The sequence below is a fragment of the Pseudorca crassidens genome, chromosome X (assembly GCF_039906515.1).
Source record: "Pseudorca crassidens isolate mPseCra1 chromosome X, mPseCra1.hap1, whole genome shotgun sequence".
Lineage (NCBI taxonomy): Eukaryota > Metazoa > Chordata > Mammalia > Artiodactyla > Delphinidae > Pseudorca > Pseudorca crassidens.
Genome location: NC_090317.1, coordinates 40,054,561 through 40,075,066, shown reverse-complemented (window position 1 = coordinate 40,075,066; position 20,506 = coordinate 40,054,561). Strand labels below are relative to the sequence as shown.

The window sequence follows — 20,506 nt, the reverse complement described above, 5'->3', positions numbered from 1 at the left end:
TGTGCTAAGCATTGTGCTAAGTGTTTTATGTGTAATAATAACTCATTTCATCTTTACAACAACCTTTTGTGGTGGGCTCCATTTTTACCCCCTTATTTTACAAATGAGGATGAAGAAAACGTAAATACAACTGGCTCAAGCTGACACAAGTAAGTACCAGAGCCAGGATTCAAACCTAGGTAATCTCTGGTACCAGAATCTACATTCTTTTGTTTTGTTTTGTTTTGTTTTTTGCGGTACGCGGGCCTCTCACTGTTGTGGCCTCTCCCGTTGCGGAGTACAGGCTCCGGACGCGCAGGCCCAGTGGCCATGGCTCACGGGCCCAGCCGCTCCGCGGCATGTGAGATCCTCCCGGACCGGGGCACGAACCCGTGTCCCCTGCATTGGCAGGCAGACTCTCAACCACTGCGCCACCAGGGAAGCCCCAGAATCTACATTCTTATCTGCTCTATACACAACCTTGTAAAGGAGGTAAATAAGTGCTGCAAATATATCATGAGGTTTAGACAACTGAACCTGACTTATTCTTTTATTGAAAGATAATATTTTCAAGAACTACTGACATTGGAGCAGCATAATCTCTTCATTCTGAGTATATTTTTTCTTTAAGAAAAATCTCTATAAGGAAGCTTTGGGCTAGAAATTAAAAGAAAAAAACATTGGTTGTTAGTCATATGAAGCGATATTGATTTTATCTCTTGTAAAATCCTTGTTTCAACAGTCTCTTTATTACAATAGGGCTTCTGGTTGGGACTCTGGATTCAGTCTTAGACTCCACTGCTAAAGTAGCTCCATTTCGCATCCTACATCAGACACCAGATTCTCAAGTTTACCTGTCAGTTGCTTGTGGTGAGTATGATTTTTAAAACATGGAATTCAAACAAATAAGGATCTTAAGAAATTGAATATTTAAATTTACTTATACTTCCCAGTTGTTTTTTTTTAATTGATTTTTATTGGAGTATAGTTGATTTACAAATAGAGTCACAGATGTAGAAAACAAACGTATGGTTACCAAGGGGGAAACGGGGGGGGGGTGAGGGATAAATTGGGAGATTGGGATTGACATATATACACTACTATATATAAAATAGATAACTAATAAGAACCTGCTGTATAGCACAGGGAACTCTACTCAATACTCTGTAATGACTTATATGGGAATAGAATCTCTCCAGTTGTTTTGATTTAGAAACGAGTTAAATGTGCAGCTCTATTTGAGAGACTAGAAAGATATCTATTTATTTAAGAAGGATTATAAATTATTTTTTAAAAATCCATTAACGTGAGGGACCTAAAGCATGTGTTCCAGCAGTGCTGATTCAGAGTAAATTTTGCTTAGTGCTACTGCTGTATGACTCCTTTCTTCAACTTATTGGGTTGGCCAAAAAGTTCATTTGGGTTTTCCATACCATCTTATGGAAAAACTCAAATGAACTTTTTGGCTAACCCAATACCTCTCCTGCTTAACCCAACTGCTAGGAAGATGAGAACCTCCCCCATGAAGTATTTTGTTTCATCTCTAATAACTCAGATGAGGAGAATCAAGTTCAAAACTTAAAGGTTGATCCCTAAGAAAATTTAAGCCTAAAAATCTGAACCTTTTTTAGTTACACACCGACTTTCTCGCAAAAGGCACCATATCCTTGAAATATGAAGGGATATCTTACACATAATGCTACATATTCATCTATGCTGGGGTGGTTCAGATGCTTCCACATATATATTTTGTAGTAGAAAAGGAATTAGGATGGTTCTTCCTAACAAAGAAACTCAAAATTAAAAAAAATACAGTGACAGTTTACTTCTTTTATGATGCCATTACAATGTTGGTCTAAATTAGAATCCGAGATTTGTGGCTTTTTTAATGTTGAAAGGCTGCCTTTTTCTCATTCTTTCTCCCTTCTCCCCCCTCTTCTTTTAAGTATACATACTTTTTTAAAAACTAAAAGCCTGTCAATTTCTGGACAGTTCATATGTGTAAACATACACCATACAATTAATTTTTTTAAATGTGTGGCTTGTTTTGTGCATCTCCCTCTTAACTTCCTTTAGTGTTTCTGGTGAGTGTTTTCTCCTGGCTCTTTTAAATTGAATGCTGTTTAAACTAAATGCAGAAGATATTACACCTGCTGACATCATGAGATGTCTATAACCTCAACTCTAAATCTCGTTGGTAGAAATTATTTAGAAAAAATTATCATTTTTACTTAAAAAAATGGATGATAATACAACTTATTCCCCCAAATTAACCTGATACAGAAATATAGTAGTTACCTACTAATGAAGCTTCTTTATACCTAAAGGACCAAAATAAAGGCCTTAAAATTTCCCCATGGCTTTTATTTGTTGTTCATTAAAGAAAGATATTACACATGGTATGATGACTTGAGAAACATGAATACGATTCTAACTGAACTGTAGGAAATAGGCGATTTTGCAGTGTCAAATTTTTTAATGTATCACTCTTCCATATATTATAAAACGTACTTAGAAGTCAGGATATTTCTTTTGAATGAGATTTGTATAATCTGCAGTGCTAGAGAGATCTTAAAGGTATGTGGGTTATAGGGGGAAATTGATAGATATTGAAATGTTCTTCAAGCCAAAGCAACCCAGAGCTAAGTGTAGTATTTAGTCTGACCCTCAATAAACCACCTAACACTGATGCAGGAGGTCACAAGGATTTAACCTTGCTACAGGATTTCTAACCTCTTTCATAAAATTTCTTTAAGTTGAATAGACCTTTTAATGAAGGAGTTGACTCTGAGCAAAGGCTTCATACTTTCTGAGAAAGAGTTGCCACAGTTGAAATCCACATTTACACAGTGTGCATAGGATTGTCATGTGCATGCTGTTTTCAGTCACACAGATAGGCACAGTACTGACTGTATTATTTGAAGGCCAAAGATTAAATTATGTTTATTTATATTTTGGTACTCTATATATTCTCTTAAAAGAACTGGTTACCGTAGGCACCAGTTACTGGCACCTTGTTTTCAGAATTTTATATCTTTTCTCATGAGTTGTATTTACTTTTCTCCACTTTCCTTAAATATTTTATTCTTTCTACTTATAGTGTTCCTACCCACATATAGTGATGAAATAGAGAATAAATGTAGTACCCCTATTCTTTTATGATGATCATTTTTGAAAATGAGCAAATATAATTTTATTTCTTTTAAAACTAAGCTTATAAATATCAAGAGCAGTTTTTTGTGTGTGAAGTTTTCTTTGAGTCTTTCATTCTCTTTTATTATGAATCAGGAGCCAACAGAGAAGAAATAACCAAACATTGGGAATGGTTAGAACAAAATATCATGAAGACCTTGTCTGTGTTTGATTCTAATGAAGATATTACTAATTTTGTACAAGGAAAGATAAGAGTAAGTGGCATGGATATATTTTGTAGATGGAATACTAAACTCTTTGACCCTCTTATTTGAGGATCGAAGCTGCATGGCAGGTCATTGTTTTACTGCCACCTTTCAGGATTGGCAAAAGCACATATATGAATATCAGAATCAGAACTAAAGACATTGTAAAGTTAGCAGTTAGTCTTTGGTGCCCTTGTGAGTGCTATTAGGGATATTTTCATTTCACAATCTTTTGCGTTTGCAGTTTGAATGAACCCTTCACTCAATCAAAATAATATTTAGCACCTCTATTTGTGGTAGCTCCTTGTGAGGCATTAGAAAAAGCCTAATTACAAAATTAAACAAAATCTGCTCACCTCTGTCCTAAGAGATGTGTGTGCACATGCGTGTGTGTGTGTGTGTGTGTGTGTGTACACAGTTTTATTCAATGAATTGTTTAAATATGTGAGAGATATTTTTGTTGGTAGGTAATTACTAATTTTCAGAAAATATTTTGTCTCCTTTAGGGATTAATTGCTGAAGAGGGAAAACATTCTTTTGCAAAAGAAGATGACCCTGAGAAATTTCGAGAAGCCCTTTTGAAATTTGAAAAATGTTTTGGTTTACCAGAGCAGGAAAAGTTAGTGACCTATTACTCGTGCAGTTATTGGAAAGGACGGGTTCCTTGTCAGGGTTGGCTATATCTTAGCACCAACTTTCTGAGCTTCTATTCTTTTTTGTTGGGATCAGAAAGTAAGTGGTTTCTGTTGCTTACTATGACTTTGAACTTGCAGACTGACCTATCAACCCTGTGGTGGTGTTAGGTTGCATATAAAGTAATAGGATAGATATTAAGGGTAATTAAACTGTACATTAAAAAGTTCACTTCATCTAGGGAAAGAATACTTTTAAGACTGGTTGTTTAACATTAAGAACCATTAGAATTGTGTATAGAATGCCTTGCATATTGTGGGAGACAAATGAATATTAAATGATGATGGTGATCTAGCATGTGACTCCTTTCTTTCACTTGTTCTAAACTACCTACTTTCTTTAATCTATGTTTTAATACTTGTTTTAAACATACAATATACATATAGTAATCATAGTACCTAATGGCTCACAGTTACAGAGAAGAATCAAACAGTACTGTTCATAGCAGATGTATAGCTTTTACACCAATGGGTATATAATTGTGTAAATTGAAATATCAAATTTAATATCAGGTTTAAATATCAAATCATAAAAAATTAAAAATTATTTAAAATTGTATCTGTTCCTAGGATCAACAATTATTGTATGTTCATTGTTATGCTTCAAAATTTTAACTAATATCTTGAACTCTAAAATATTTTAGTTGTTCATAGCATTTTTCAAGTGGTTAACTATTGTTTTGAAAGACCTGATTGATAAATATGAATCAACATTGAGAAATTTAATCATATCTGTTTATAATTCTTATTTGCAGTAAAACTCATTATCTCCTGGGATGCGGTCTCAAAACTTGAAAAGACTTCAAATGTCATACTGACAGAGAGTATTCATGTGTGTTCCCAAGGAGAGAATCACTACTTTTCAATGTTTTTGCATATTAACAAAACGTACCTTCTTATGGAACAGCTGGCAAACTATGCTATAAAAAGAATTTTTGATAAGGAAACATTTGATAATGACCCAATCCTTGATGATCCTCTACAAATTACTAAAAGGTATTCAAAGCTTAATTAATATTTACTTTTTAAGTATTGTTTGACCAAAGAATGGTAGCGTTGAATAGCATTAAAAGTTAACTGTTCTTAAAAAAATTTAATTGTTCTATGTTATATGATAGTTTTTCTTTGGAGTAATCATAGATGTGTGGGTTTTTTTAGTTTATTCATGTGCATTTCACAAATAGTATCCTCTCCATTCCATTATGGTTTATCACAGGATATTGAATATAGTTCCCTGTGCTATACAGTAGAACCTTGTTGTTTATCCATCCTATATATAATAGTTGGCATCTGCTAATCCCAAACTCCCAATATTTCCCTCTCCCACCATCCCCCCCGCCGCCAACAGCTTCATTTTTTATTAAAAGGGTAAGTTAGTAGAGTCAATGGAACATGCGCTTCAGAATGAGAGTAGAGAAACCCTGGGACAAGTCATAATCTCTCAGGACCTCAGTTTTCTCAGCAGTCATTTGTACCTCAGAGAGCACTTGTGACGAATGAGCAATATAACGTTTGAAAGCACTTTGTAAAATATAAAGCACTAGGTAAATGTTAATCATTATTAATGCCTGCATCAGAAGTATCTGTCTGGTAGCTGTTTGCCACTATATTTGGTTTGCTGAAACTGACCAGAGCCATTTCATCCTGCTCAACACTCAGAACAGTTGACTGAAGTGAGCTGAGCATGCCAAAGGGGAGGGAGGGCGGAGAGGATCCAGAAATAGCTAGTGAGAACCACTTCTGGCAAGGAGGATGAGGGTATAGACTGCATGGGAAAGTGTAAATGAGACAAACCTAAGCTGCAGTCCTATGGATAGACCAGAACAAGTGACCTGGATGGTTGTGTGATTGCTACATAGCCCTAACTTGGGTACAGTTGTTCCTCTTGCCTATTCTTAAACCATTCCTAAAAGCTATATACATAAGGGTTCCTTTGTGAGCCTTTCTGCTTTTCTGGAAATAGATCAGTGAGGTGAATTTTTTTTTTTGCTATACGCGGGCCTCTCACTGTTGTGGCCTCTCCCGTTGCGGAGCACAGGCTCCGGACGCGCAGGCTCAGCGGCCATGGCTCACGGGCCCAGCCGCTCCACGGCATGTGGGATCTTCCTGGACCGGGGCACGAACCCACGTCCCCTGCATCAGCAGGCGGACTCTAAACCACTGCGCCACCAGGGAAGGCCGAGGTGAATTTTTTTACACCTTATTACCAAAATTAGGTCCCAGTGTGCATGATTTATACATAGAACTCTATAAGGATTAAAAATACAGTTTATGTTATGTTAATAGTGAGGCATTTGTTTTTGTAGGTTTTTTTTTTTTTTTTTTTTTTTGCGGTACGCGGGCCTCTCACTGTTGTGGCCTCTCCCGTTGCGGAGCACAGGCTCCGGACGCGCAGGCCCAGCGGCCATGGCTCACGGGCCCAGCCCCTCCGCGGCATGTGGGATCCTCCCGGACCGGGTCACAAATCCGTGTCCCCTGCATCGGCAGGCGGACTCTCAACCACTGCGCCACCAGGGAAGCCCTGTAGGTTGTTTTGATTGGCCACCATAAACAAACATTTTTAGCCATTTTATTTCCCTTAAAATATTCTAAAAGGCCAGCTATCAATGAGTTATTCATTACCAAGTCTGTATTTAAATGAGGTATAGGAAATTCATTTTTGTCTATGTGCAGTTTTAAAAGAGCCTATTGAAAATTGTATATATCTAAATCCTTTTTTCTAGTAAGTTAAAAAGAACAATAGCTTATTTAGACTTAGTCTCCAAATGACTTTTTTATAAACTGGAGTATCTTTATTGCTTTGGCTTATTGTTTTTACAAATATGTATTACAATAGCTAAATTCAGTGTATATCCTTCCAGGCCTTTTAATGCATGAATTAAAACTATTTGCCAAAAGCATGGAGGGGACCTAAACATCACATATTATTCTACAATCTGCTTTTTCTCCCCCTTAAAATAATGTATCATGGACATCTTTTCATTCATGTAAAAAGTCCTTATCCTTTTAAGTAATAGTGAAATAGCCCACCAAATTACAATTTAAGTGAGGTAAAAATTAATGTGGTTCTCTGTTCATATTTATCAGAATTATTTTTGAAAGACATGGTGAACTGCCACATATTCAAATAGTATATGCTGGAAGGATAAATTTAGTTTTTAACTTTGTTGGCTTTGAGTTAGAACTTGCATAATTTACTCACTACCGCAGATGGCATTGCTGCTTAGCACAAGTGTTTATTGCCTCTAGAAAAATTGTACTATTTTAAGCAATTGTTTTTTATTATATACTTATGTATCAGTTAACAAATCATCTGTATTTATTGACACCCATTCTGTGCCCAGTACTGTGTAAGAAGTGTTGTTTTATCTTGCCTCTACTTTTGAATTTTTTAAGTATTCATTTACATTTTTGCTTCACTTAATTTTATTTATTTATTTATTTATTTATTTTTTGCGGTACGCGGGCCTCTCACTGTTGTGGCCTCTCCCGTTGCGGAGCACAGGCTCCAGACGCGCAGGCTGAGCGGCCATGGCTCACGGGCCCAGCTGCTCCGCGGCATGTGGGATCCTCCCAGACCAGGGCACGAACCCGTGTCCCCTGCATCGGCAGGCGGACTCTCAACCACTGCGCCACCAGGGAAGCCCCTTTAATATTATTTTTATGTACTAGTCTTCCCATCTAAATTTTGATGCCATAAATTTTCATTATTTTATTTTGTTTGAACTGGGTAACTCTTTTGACTTTCTGATAACCAGATGTAAAAATTATTGTCTGCCAAGATTGATTTTAGCCATACTCACATGTTATGAATATATAATAATATAGTAATATTCCAGAAAATCACCCTTTAATAGATGGTTTGAAGACCTACATCACCTCTAACTGTTGTGCATTGTAATTTACTACTAATAATACAAAATTGGAAAAGAGAACAAACAAAATAAATTGGTTAGGAATCAGTGTTTCTTCCATTTCATAATTTGTTGAAGAACATAGCATGTAGTGCTTAATCATTCTGCTTTACAGTGCATTTAGATTAATCAATATGGACATGTGTATCCTTTAGAAGTCATCATTTGAGCCCCCCCTTTTTTTCTTTCCTATAGAGGTCTGGAAAATCGAGCCCACAGTGAGCAGTTTAATGCTTTTTTTAGGCTGCCCAAAGAAGAGACTTTGAAAGAAGTACATGAATGTTTCTTATGGGTACCATTCAGCCACTTCAACACTCATGGAAAAATGTGCATCTCAGAAAACTATATCTGCTTTGCTAGCCAGGATGGCAATCTATGTAGTGTAATCATTCCATTACGAGAGGTAAAATAAATTTAGTTACATATCAGTTTTTAGTTCAAAAATGTTACCATTCACAGAGTAAAATACCCTTTAATTCTGTAAATTATTAAAAACTCAATATGCAGCATCCTTTTAGTAATTTTAAATAATAATTTTTAAGTGCAGTTATATTCTTCAGGGTAAGAGTACCATTCCTGAGGATAAGAGTACTAGGATAAGAGCCTTACAGCTCTTATTGAAAATGAAAAGAGAAAAAAATTAAAAATTAATAAACAAGATAAGCGTTTGGGATGACTCAACATGGAGCATGATCACTCAGATGTTTATGACATGGATACCAAAATTTATACTATCATATTTGATACACATGGTCAGAAAGAATAGAATTGATAGCTTTTGTGTAAGTCAGAAATCAATTGTCCATATTGCGGCCCTGAATTTTTACATTTGTATTGTCATTTTTAAAGGTTACATGTTAGTTAAACTTTTCCTTTAGAAGTGAAATATCTTGCTCTAAGGTTGCTTGTATTAGTGGTACAACTAGTACCCAAAGTCTATTTCTTACTAAGTCCTACCACAGACCAAAACTTGTAGCCACAAAAAAATAAGCTAAACACATTTTGCCTGACCTTGTCAGTAACAAGGGAAAATGCGATTCATTTATGTTTTCATCCCCCAGGTCTTAGCTATAGATAAGACAAATGATTCCAGCAAATCTGTCATCATTAGCATCAAAGGAAAAACAGCTTTTCGCTTCAGTGAAGTTAAAGAATTTGAGCAATTGGTGGCAAAACTCTGGCTCAAGTGCGGGGCAGCTTCAACTCAGTATCACGATATTAGCACAGAGGTAAGTATCTAGCAATCAAGTCATTTTGATAAAAAGGTTTGTGTTTTGTGTGGTCCATACTTTCAAAAGGAATTCATAGTACCTTTCCTATTTATACTTAGGTTGAGTTTTTTTGAAAGATGAATACCAAAGAAATTATATTCTCTAAGGCACATCATAAAGCAAAAGTGAGAATTAAGGACTTTATCTTTTTTTAGGAACTCAGACTTTTAAAAAAATTATTATCATTTGATCTTTCTTGACTATATTTGCTATTTATCATATATACACTCCTTGTACTTTCACATAACATGGCTTTTAACAACTCAAACTATATTTGAGAATTCAATAAGGCATTGAAGAAGGACTTTCCTCTTATTGCTTTAGAGAGACAATCTATCTTTTTATTTAACATCAAGTAGGTCAGCCTTATTTGCATAATCTAGGCCAAAGCAAAATAGTGACATATCTATTTACTAGTAAAATATTAGAGAAGACAAATATTCTTGGCAGAGAGGGTGATCAAAAGCCTGATTTTGATGTTTGTCTTTTATGGAAATGTAGATAGTTTCAGTTCACATTAATTTTCTTTTTCAATGCCAAGGAATCTCATGTTTTAATAGATTGATAAAACATCACATTATAACTACATATATATATATATATATATATATATATATATATGTGTATATATTTTTTTTGCCGTACGCAGGCCTCCCACTGCTGCGGCCTCTCCTGTTGCGGAGCACAGGCTGCGGACGCGCAGGCTCAGCGGCCATGGCTCACGGGCCCAACCGCTCCGCGGCACATGGGGTCCTCCCGGACCGGGGCACGAATCCGCGTCCCCTGCATCGGCAGGTGGACTCCCAACCACTGCGCCACCAGGGAAGCCCCCACTACTTATATTTTAATTAAAAATTCAAAGAAAAAAATCAACATTGGCTTTACTGGCTATATTATTTTACTTGGATTGGATTATAGAGGCTTTTACTTCTTTCTCCAGAGCACAGACTGAAAATATTATGCTAAGTCAATTAGAATGCAGGATTGACAAGACTAAAACTCTTCCTTTGATAATAGAAAAGCACAATGAAAACATAATTTTAAAAAATATGTGTATCTCAGTTCCAGACACAGAACTTTCATGTTGGCCATTAAGAGTTTTCTTGCCCCAATTTACTAATCTTTCACTCTCTTCAAATATATACCCAGGATATACCATAGTTTGATGTGAGGACATAAGTAAAATCTGATCAATCTTGCTCCCATATTCTTGCTTATCTCACTTTTGTTTTTCTGTCCTAGTCCATTTCAGATTCAGTCTGTATGTTGGATGTAATGCTCTGCTTTATATTTCCTTCTGTAATTTATCTGTGTCTCTTAAACCTGAATAACTGGAATTTTTCCCCTGAAAACTCTCAGGCCCCTCTAATAGTTGGATATGCTCAGCAGTTAAGAAAGGATTTTGTTTCAAAATGTTTACCATCTTTTCAGATGTATGTCAAAGTTCTAAGCTTTCTAGTTTCTCTTAACCATTTTTAAAGGTTTTAATAAAGATATGTACAAAATACCGGTTGGTATACTGGGTCCTTGGAAATGTATTTTTTTTAAATTGTCATAACATTCTATTTTCCCTGAAGATTTTTATCTTAGCAATGAGGAAGAATATTAACTTGTTTTAGTATTATCTGTATATGTCTAGCTTTATTTATAGTACATTTTTTAAAATAGTGAAGAGAGAGCTTGTTAAACAGGAGCTGGTTCCATTTGATTTCTAAATGACAGAAATTGTAGTTATATTATTTTATAGCTATACCTAGCATACTAAAACAAAAAAATTATATTCTGTAATTTTACCAAATCTGGTAAAATTTACACAAACAACAAGACTTTTTATTCTAAATCTCAAAGAAATTTAAATCAACGAATCTAAATATGAATACAGGAAGGACTAGGAAATTTTTCCTGTGAGTACATCAAAATGTGATACAAAGAACAAATGCTCCCAGAAACAATTGGGATTGTACATACGTACCAGTTCTGTCTAAATTTTTAAATATGTCAATTAAAATTCTCCACATTTTGTTAAGTTATGTTAAAATCTGGGTGCATACATGGGTTTTGAAAAATTCTAATCAAATGCTTAGAAAACACATTAATTTTTAATTTTTTTATTAACACATATACTCAAGAAATATTACCAGATATGGTAATTTTTCAAAACTATACAAAATGAAAGAAAAATGGGCCCTTTTAGCTTAATTTTAAGCAAAGTGGCCTAAGAGGGAAAATACTGCTAAAGATCCTTTACTTGATGCTTTGAGACTACATTATAAGTGGCTCATAGGACCTATAGAATGTCAAGAAGACGTAGAAGTTGAGCTATGTATGCATTGAAGTGTTTAGAAGGGCAAATATCTTCTACAGATTATCAAAGCATATATAAACATACTTGTTTCATTAGTTCTCATAACCAGCCCTATCTTTCTAAGTTTTTAAAATTAGAAGTAATGGCTTCCTTATCCTACACAATAATGCAGATAAGAATAATAGTTTAACCCACACAACTGGTGTTTGTTTGCCTTGATAAGAATAAAGTAATATGTTTTCTGTAACTATAATATAAATTAGGCTGTGTGGAGTAGATTTATTTCAACGTTAGGAAATCAGAAATTTTATTAAAAATAAAATTAGCGCTAATTTAAAATTACGTGCTATGAACAGGAGCCTATTTTAAGATAAGCTTCTGATATCTAAGAGAAGTATTTCCTTGTATTTTTGCTGTAATTTTTTATTTTACAGGTCAACTCTGGCCCCCAACCATCATTATTATGCTGAGTTCGTGAGATATTCTAATTTAAATCTAATAGTTTGTAGAAAAGTTACACATAAAGAAATATTAATCTTTACCCTGCCTTTTCTTCACCTTTAGAAGCCATATGCTATTTCTAAAGTCAATAGCAGATACTAAAAACCAAACCAAGTCTAAGAATACCTGTTATAAAGTCAACAACCTGTGTTGCTTCCTCATGTGATTGGATTTTGCTCAGGCACCAAATGTCTGATGAGTGCCAAATTTATAACTGTCACAAGTGTGAGCACCCGAATAAATGGATATATAAAATTGGTATGGCCATGGGGTAAAATCCTCCCATTCAAAAGAGCCAGAGCCAAAAAAAAAAGTTAAGTAATTTAAGCTTAGCTTCCTGAATACTTTATTATGCTCTTCAAACAATTCAAATATTAAATTGATTTAAACCAGCATCTTTGAAGGCGAATATGTTGATGTGATTTTTGTGAATACTTAAAAGGTAATCATGGATAGAAGCAGCACACTTGTCATCCCTTTTATATATTGATGTTTGGGGTTTCATAACTTAAGGGTTAGTTTTTCTTTTCCTTCTTGGCTACTTTTCCTGTACTTTAGATATACTACTAATAGATAAACTGGTTCCTCAGTCATATGGCCTAACTTAAGGGAATGTACTTTGCTTGAGACCCAGACTCCAGCCATGAATTTTTAAATCGGTTTTGCAAAAACATAATCCCTCATTAGAACAGCAAAATGTAACATTAATAGTAAAGTAGACTTGTCAAAACAAGCTTTTTAAAAAAGAAAAGTGTTGTAATATAGGACGTATACTCACTAATAGTTTTTTCCTTTGTAAGATTCTTCTGTCCTACCCTTATATTCAGACATTGATTTGAATACTCCTTTTAAACTTTCCCTGAATCCTCTTAACTTCCAACCCTTCTACGTCTTGTTGGCTTCTTGGGTTTCAAGGTGAAATACTACTGGACTGCTTTACCCTAAACTTCTACTTTTCCTCCACCTTAGTCATGGACATTCTTTTCATCTTTCTTAAGCTACTAAACTGAAAGGGATGATGTTAAGTGAGCCTTTTTTTAGTACCTCTAGTGGTAACTTCAGACTTCTGGTATAGTTACAATCCACAGAAGCTGGGTAACTGATATGTATTCAGAGTAAAGCTTTGGAGATCATAAAATTAATGTGGAAATGCAAGGGACCCAGAATAGCTAACACAGTATTCAAGAGGAAGAACAAAGTTGGAGGACTCACAATTCTCAATTTCAAAACTTACTACACAGCTGTAGTAAACAAGACAGCATTATCCTGGTGTAAGGTTAGACATATAGATCAGTGTAATAGAATTGAGAGTCTTGAAATAAAGTCTTACATTTATGGTCAGTTGATTTTTTTAAATTAATTAATTTTATTTTTGGCTGTGTTGGGTTTTCGTTGCTGCGTGTGGGCTTTCTCTAGTTGTGGCGAGTGGGGGCTACTCTTTGTTGTGGTGTGCGGGCTTCTCATTGCAGTGGCTTCTCTTGTTGCAGAGCACGAACTCTAGGTGCGTGGGCTTCAGTAGTTGTGGCACATGGGCTCAGTAGTTGTGGCTCGCAGGCTCCAGAGCGCAGGCTCAGTAGTTGTGGCGCACAGGCTTAGTTGCTCTGCGGCATGTGGGATCTTCCAATACTAGGGATTGAACCTGTGTCCCCTGCATTGGCAGGCAGATTCTTCACCACTGCACTACTGGGGAAGTCCCTGGTCAATTGATTTTTCAACAGAGTGCCAAATAAATGCAAAGAGGGAAATACAGTCTATTCAACAAGTGGTGTGGGCACAATGGATATCCACATACATATACAAAAAAACATAAAGTTGAACCTTTTTTTACACCATACACAAAAATTAACTCTAAATGGATCAAAGACCTAAATGTAAGAGCTAAAACTATAAAACTCTTAGAGAAAACATAAGAGTAAATCTTCATGACTTTGAGTTAGGCAATTTTTTTCTTAGCTGTGACATAAAAACACGACAAAAGAAAAAATATGCAAATTGGCTGCATCAAAATTAAAAATGTTTGTTGTACAAATGATACCATTAAGAAAGTGAAGTGACAATACACAGAATGAGAGAAAATATTTGCAAATTATATATCTGATAAGGGACATCTATCCAGAATATATAAAAAACTCTTACAACTCAAAAATAAAAGGCAAAGTTATCTAATTTTTTTTAACGGTCAAAGGATTTGAATATACAGTTCTCTAAAGAAGATAAAGAAATGGCCAGTAAGCACATAAAGATCTTCAACGTAAATAGTCATTAGGGAACTGCAAATCAAAGCCACAATTAGAGACCCTTTCACACCCACTAGGGTGGCTCTAATAATAAAGACAGACAATAACAAATGTTGAGGAGGATGTAAAGAAATTGAAATCCTTCATACATTGTTGATTGATTCTTTGTTTTAATAATTTCTCTTTGTTGATATTCTCTATTTGATGGGACATAGTTGTCATACTTTCCTGTTTTAAATCGTTTTAATTAATAGACTTTATTTCTTAGAGCAGTTTTAGGTTTACAGAAAAATTGAACAGAAAGTACAGAGTTCCTATATACACCTGCCCACCCTCTACTATGCCCAGTTTTCCCTATTATTAACATCTTGCATTGGTATGGTACATTTGTTATAACTGATGAACCAGTATTGATACATTATTAACTAAAGTGCATAGTTTACATTAGGATCCACTCTTGGTGGTGTACAATTCTATGGCTTTTGCCAAATACATAATATATGTACCATTATAGTATCATACAAAATAATTTCCCCGCCCTAAATATCCCTTGTGCTCTACCTGTTTATCCCTCTCCCCAACGCTTGGTAACCACTGATCATTTTACTGTTTCTATACTCTTGCCTTTCCCAAAATGTTATATAGTTGGAATCATACCATATGTATCCTTTTCAGACTGACTCCTTAGCAATATGCATTTAAGGTTCCTCCATATCTTTTTGTGGTTTGATACCTCATTTATTTTTTTTTGAATTTTTAAAAATTCAACAAATATTTGTTAAACTTCAACTATGTGTGTAAGGAACTGCTGGGTTCTTTTTTTTCCCCCAGATTTATTGAGATAATTGACATATAACATTGTGTAAGTTTAAGATGTACGATGTGATGATTTGATACACATATATTAAAATGATTACCACAGTAAGGTTAGTTAACATATCCCCCACCTCATGTAATTACAATTTTGTTGTTGTTGTAGTGAAAACATTTAAATTCTACTCTCATAGCAACTTTCAAATATACAATATTGTTAACTGTAGTCACCATGTTGTACATTAGATTCCTAGAATTTATTTTTCATATAAACTGGAAGTTTGTACACATCGACCAACATCTCATTTCCCCTACTCCTAGCCCCTGGAAACCACCGTTCTACTCTGCTTCTATAAAGCTGGCTATTTTATATTCCACATATAAGTGAGATCATACAGTATTTGTCTTTCTCTGTCTGATTTATTTCACTTAGTGTAGTGCCCTCAATGTCCATCCATGTTGTTGCACCTTGCAGAACTTCCTTTTTATGGCTAAATAATAATCCTTTGTGTGTGTGTGTGTGTATATATATATATATATATATATATATATATATATATATATATACACATACATATACATACACACATATACACATATATACACACACCACATTTTCTTTATCCATTCATCTGTCAACAGTTAGATTTGTCTTAGATTTTGTGAACAATGCTGCAATGAACATAGGGGTGCAGATATCTCTTCAAGATAGTGACTTCATTTCCTTTGAATATATACCCAGAAGTGGGATTACCAAATCATGTGGTAGTTCTAATTTTAATCTTTTGAGGACCTCCATACATGTTTTCCATAGCGCTGTACCAATTTACATCATCAACAACAGTGCGCTTTGGCTCCCTATTTTCCACATTCTTGCCAACACTTAACTCTTGTCTTTTGATAATAACCATTCTAACAGGTGTGTAATTATACCTCATTGTGGTTTTGATTTGCATTTCCTGATGATTAGTGATGTTCAGCACCTTTTCATGTATTTGTTGGCCATTTGTATATCTTTGTAAAAAATATCTATTTAGGTCCCTTGTCCATTTCTTAATCAGGTTTTTTTGTTCTGTTTTGTTTTTTGCTGTTGAGTTGTGTAAAGTCCCTTATATGTTGTAGATGTTAATCCCTTATCTGATTTATGGTTTGCAAATATTTTCTTCTGTTTTATATGTTGCCTTTTCATTTTGTTGATTATTTCTTTCTCTTTTCAGAAGCTTTTTAACCTTATGTAGTCCTACTTATTGATATTTGCTTATGCTTTTGGTGTCCTATCTTAAAAATTGTTGCTAAGACCAATATGAAGGAACTTTTTCCCCTATATTTTCTTCTAGGAATTTTATAGTTTGGAGTTTTATGATTAAGTCCTTAATTCATTTTGAGTTAATTTTTGTGCATGGTGTAAAATAGCAGTCCAATTTCATTCTTTTGCATGTGGATAATCAGTTTTCCCAACACCATTTATTGAAGAGACTGTTCTTTCCACATTGAGTAGTCTTGGTTCCCTTTTCAGATATTAGTTGACTATATATATGTGGATTTATTTTGGGCTCTCACCTCTGTTCTGTTAGCCTGTGTGTCTATTTTTATGCCAGTACCATGCTGTTTTGATTACTGTAACTTTGTAATATAGGTGGAAATCAGGAAATGTGATGCCTTCAACTTTATTCTTTTTCAGGATTTCATTGTCTATTCAGGGTCTCTTGTGGTTACATGTGAAGTTTAGGATTTCTTTCCATTTCAATGAAAAGTGCCATTTGAGTTTTGATAGAGATTACCTTGAGTCTGTGGATGGCTTTGGGTAGCATGGACTTTCTTTTTTAACATCTTTATTGGAGTATAATTGCTTTACAGTGTTGTGTTAGTTTCTGCTGTATAACAAAGTGAATCAGCTATATGCATACGTATATCCCCATATCCCCTCCCTCTTGCGTCTCCCTCCCACCTACCTTGTCCCACCCCTCTAGGTGGTTGCAAAGCACCAAGCTGATCTCCCTGTGCCATGCAGCTGCTTCCCACTAGCTGTTTTAAATTTGGTAGTGTATATATGTCAATGCTACTCTCTTACTTTGTCCCAGCTTACCCTTCCCCCTACCATGTCCTCAAGTCCATTCTCTATGTCTGTGTCTTTATTGCTATCCTGCCCCTAGTTCATGAGAACATTTTTTGGTTTTTTTAGATCCCATATATATGTGATAACATATGGTATTTGTTTTTCTCTTTCTGATTTACTTGACTCTGTATGACAGACTCTAGGTCTATCCACCTCACTACAAATAACTCAATTTCGTTTCTGTTTATGGCTGAGTAATATTCCCTTGTATATATGTGCCACATCTTCTTTATCCATTCATCTGTCGATGGACACTTAGGTTGCTTCCATGTCCTGGCTATTGTAAATAGTGCTGCAGTGAACATTGTGGCACATGACTTTTTGAATGATGGTTTTCTCAGGGTATATGCCCAGTAGTGGGATTGCTGGGTCATATGGTAGTTCTATTTTAGTCTTTTAAGGAACCTCCATACTGTTCTCTATAGTGGCTGTACCAATTTACATTCCCACCAACAGTGTAAGAGGGTTCCCTTTTCTCCACACCCTCTCCAGCATTTATTATTTGTAGATTTTTTTTTGATGATGGCCACTCTGACTGGTGTGAGGTGATACCTCATTGTAGTTTTGATTTGCATTTCTCTAACGATTAGTGATGTTGAGCATCTTTTCATGTGTTTGTTGGCAATCTGTATATCTTCTTCGCATCTTTTCATGTGTTTGTTGGCAATCTGTATATCTTCTTCGGAGAAATGTCTATTTAGGTCTTCTGCCCATTTTTGGATTGGGTTGTTTGTTTTTTTGATATTGACCTACATGAGCTGCTTGTATATTTTGGAGATTAATCCTTTGTCAGTTGTTTTGCTTGCAAACAGTTTCTCTCATTCTGAGCGTTGTCTTTTCATCTTGTTTATGGTTTCCTTTGCTGTGCAAAAGCTTTTAAGAATCATTAGGTCCCATTTGTTTATTTTTGTTTTTATTTACATTTTTCTAGGAGGTGGGTCAAAAAGGATCTTGCTGTGGTTTATGTCATAGAGTGTTCTGCCTATGTTTTCCTCTAAGAGTTTGATAGTGTCTGGCCTTACATTTAGGTCTTTAATCCATTTTGAGTTTATGTTTGTGTATGGTGTTAGGAAGTGTTCTACTTTCATTCTTTTACATTTAGCTGTCTGGTTTTCCCAGCACCACTTATTGAAGAGGCTGTCTTTTCTCCATTGTATACTCTAGCCTCCTTTATCAAAGATAAGGTGACCTTATGTGTGTGGGTTTATCTCTGGGCTTTCTGTCCTGTTCCATTGATCTATATTTCTGTTTTTGTGCCAGTACCATACTGTCTTGATTACTGTAGTTTTGTAGTATCTGCAGTCTGGGAGCCTGATTCCTCCAGCTCCGTTTTTCTATCTCAAGATTTTTTTGGCTATTCGGAGTCTTTTGTGTTTCCATACAAATTGTGCAATTTTTTGTTCTAGTTCTGTGAAAGATGCCATTGATAGTTTGATAGGGATTGCATTGAATCTGTAGATTGCTTTGGGTAGTATAGTCATTTTCACAATCTTGATTCTTCCAGTCCAAGAACATAGTATATCTCTCCATCTGTTTGTATCATCTTTAATTTCTTTCATCAGTGTCTTATAGTTTTCTGCATACAGGTCTTTTGTTTCCATAGGTAGGTTAATTCCTAGGTATTTTATTCATTTTGTTGCAGTGGTAAATGGGAGTGTTTCCTTCATTTCTCTTTCAGATTTTTCATCATTAGTGTATAGGAATGCAAGAGATTTATGTGCATTAATTTTATATCATGCTACTCTACCAAATTCATTGATTAGCTCTAGTAGTTTCCTGGTAGCATCTTTAGGATTCTCTATGTATAGTATCATGTCATCTGCAAACAGTGACAGTTTTACTTCTTCTTTTCCAATTTGTATTCCTTTTATTTCTTTTTCTCCTCTGATTGCTGTGGCTAAAACTTCCAAAACTATGTTGAATAATAGTGGTGAGAGTGGGCACGCTTGTCTTGTTCCTGATCTTAGAGGAAATGGTTTCAGTTTTTCACCATTGAGAACGATGTTGGCTGTGGGTTTGTCACATATGTCCTTTATTATGTTGAGGTAGGTTCCCTCAATGCCTACTCTTTCGAGTGTTTTTTTAATCATAAATGGGTGTTGAATTTTGTCAAAAGCACTTTTTCTGCACCTATTGAGATTGTCACGTTTTTTTTTTTTTTTTTTTGCGGTACACGGGCCTCTCACTGTTGTGGCCTCTCCCGTTGCGGAGCACAGGCTCCCAACGTGCAGGCTCAGCGGCCATGGTTCACGGGCTCAGCCACTCTGCGGCATGTGGGATCCTCCCAGACTGGGGCACGAACCCTGTCTCCTGCATCGGCAGGCGGACTCTCAACCACTGCACCACCAGGGAAGCCCTGTCATACGGTTATTATACTTCAGTTTGTTAATATGATCTGTCACATTGATTGATTTGCATATACTGAAGAATCCTTGCATTCCTGGGATAAACCCCACTTGATCATGATGTATGATCCTTTTAATGTGCTGTTGGATTCTGTTTGCTAGTATTTTGTTGAGCATTTTTGCATCTATGTTCATCAGAAATATTGGCCTGTAGTTTTCCTTTTTTGTGACATCTTTGTCTGGTTTTGGTATCAGGGTGATGGTGGCCTCATAGAATGAATTTGGGAGTGTTCCTCCCTCTGCTGTATTTTGGAAGAGTTGGAGAAGGATAGGTGTTAGCTCTTCTGCAAATGTTTGATAGAATTCGTCTGTGAATCCATCTGGTCCTGGGATTTTGATTGTTGGAAGATTTTAATCACGGTTTCAATTTCAGTGCTTGTGATTGGTCTGTTCATATTTTCTATTTCTTCCTGGTTCAGTCTTGGAAGGTTGTGCTTTTCTAAGATTTTATCCATTTCTTCCAGGTTGTCCATTTTATTGGCATAGAGTTGCTTGTTGTAATCTCTCATGATTCTTCATATATCTGCAGTGTCAATTGTTACTTCTCCTTTTTCATTTCTAAATCTGTTGATTTGAGTCTTCTCCCTTTTTTTCTTGAGGAGTCTGGCTAATGGTTTATCAAATTTGTTTATCTTCTCAAAGAACTAGCTTTTAGTTTTATTGATGTTTGCTATTGTTTCTTTCATTTCTTTTTCATTTCTTTCTGATCTGCTCTTTATGATTTCTTACCTTCTGCTAACTTTGGGGTTCTTTTATTCTTCTTTCTCTAATTGCTTTAGGTGTATAGTTAGGTTGTTTATTTGAGATGTTTCTTCTTTCTTGAGGTAGGATTGTATTGCTATAAACTTCCGTCTTAGAACTGCTTTTGCTGCATC

General features: G+C 35.4%; 1 protein-coding gene across 3 annotated transcripts in view; it reads left to right on the top strand.

Annotated features, from left to right (window-relative positions):
• Window positions 1-20,506, top strand: part of TBC1D8B (TBC1 domain family member 8B) — an 82,622-nt gene that overhangs the window by 15,557 nt on the left and 46,559 nt on the right. For 2 of the 3 annotated variants that reach the window (XM_067723746.1, XM_067723749.1), the window contains exons 2-7: window positions 739-849; window positions 3,268-3,386; window positions 3,884-4,109; window positions 4,825-5,065; window positions 8,179-8,386; window positions 9,045-9,212. In XM_067723746.1, the coding sequence (XP_067579847.1) occupies window positions 739-849; window positions 3,268-3,386; window positions 3,884-4,109; window positions 4,825-5,065; window positions 8,179-8,386; window positions 9,045-9,212 (1,073 nt within the window). The remainder of the gene's footprint in view (window positions 1-738; window positions 850-3,267; window positions 3,387-3,883; window positions 4,110-4,824; window positions 5,066-8,178; window positions 8,387-9,044; window positions 9,213-20,506) is intronic. The other variant, XM_067723747.1, reaches the window with a different exon arrangement.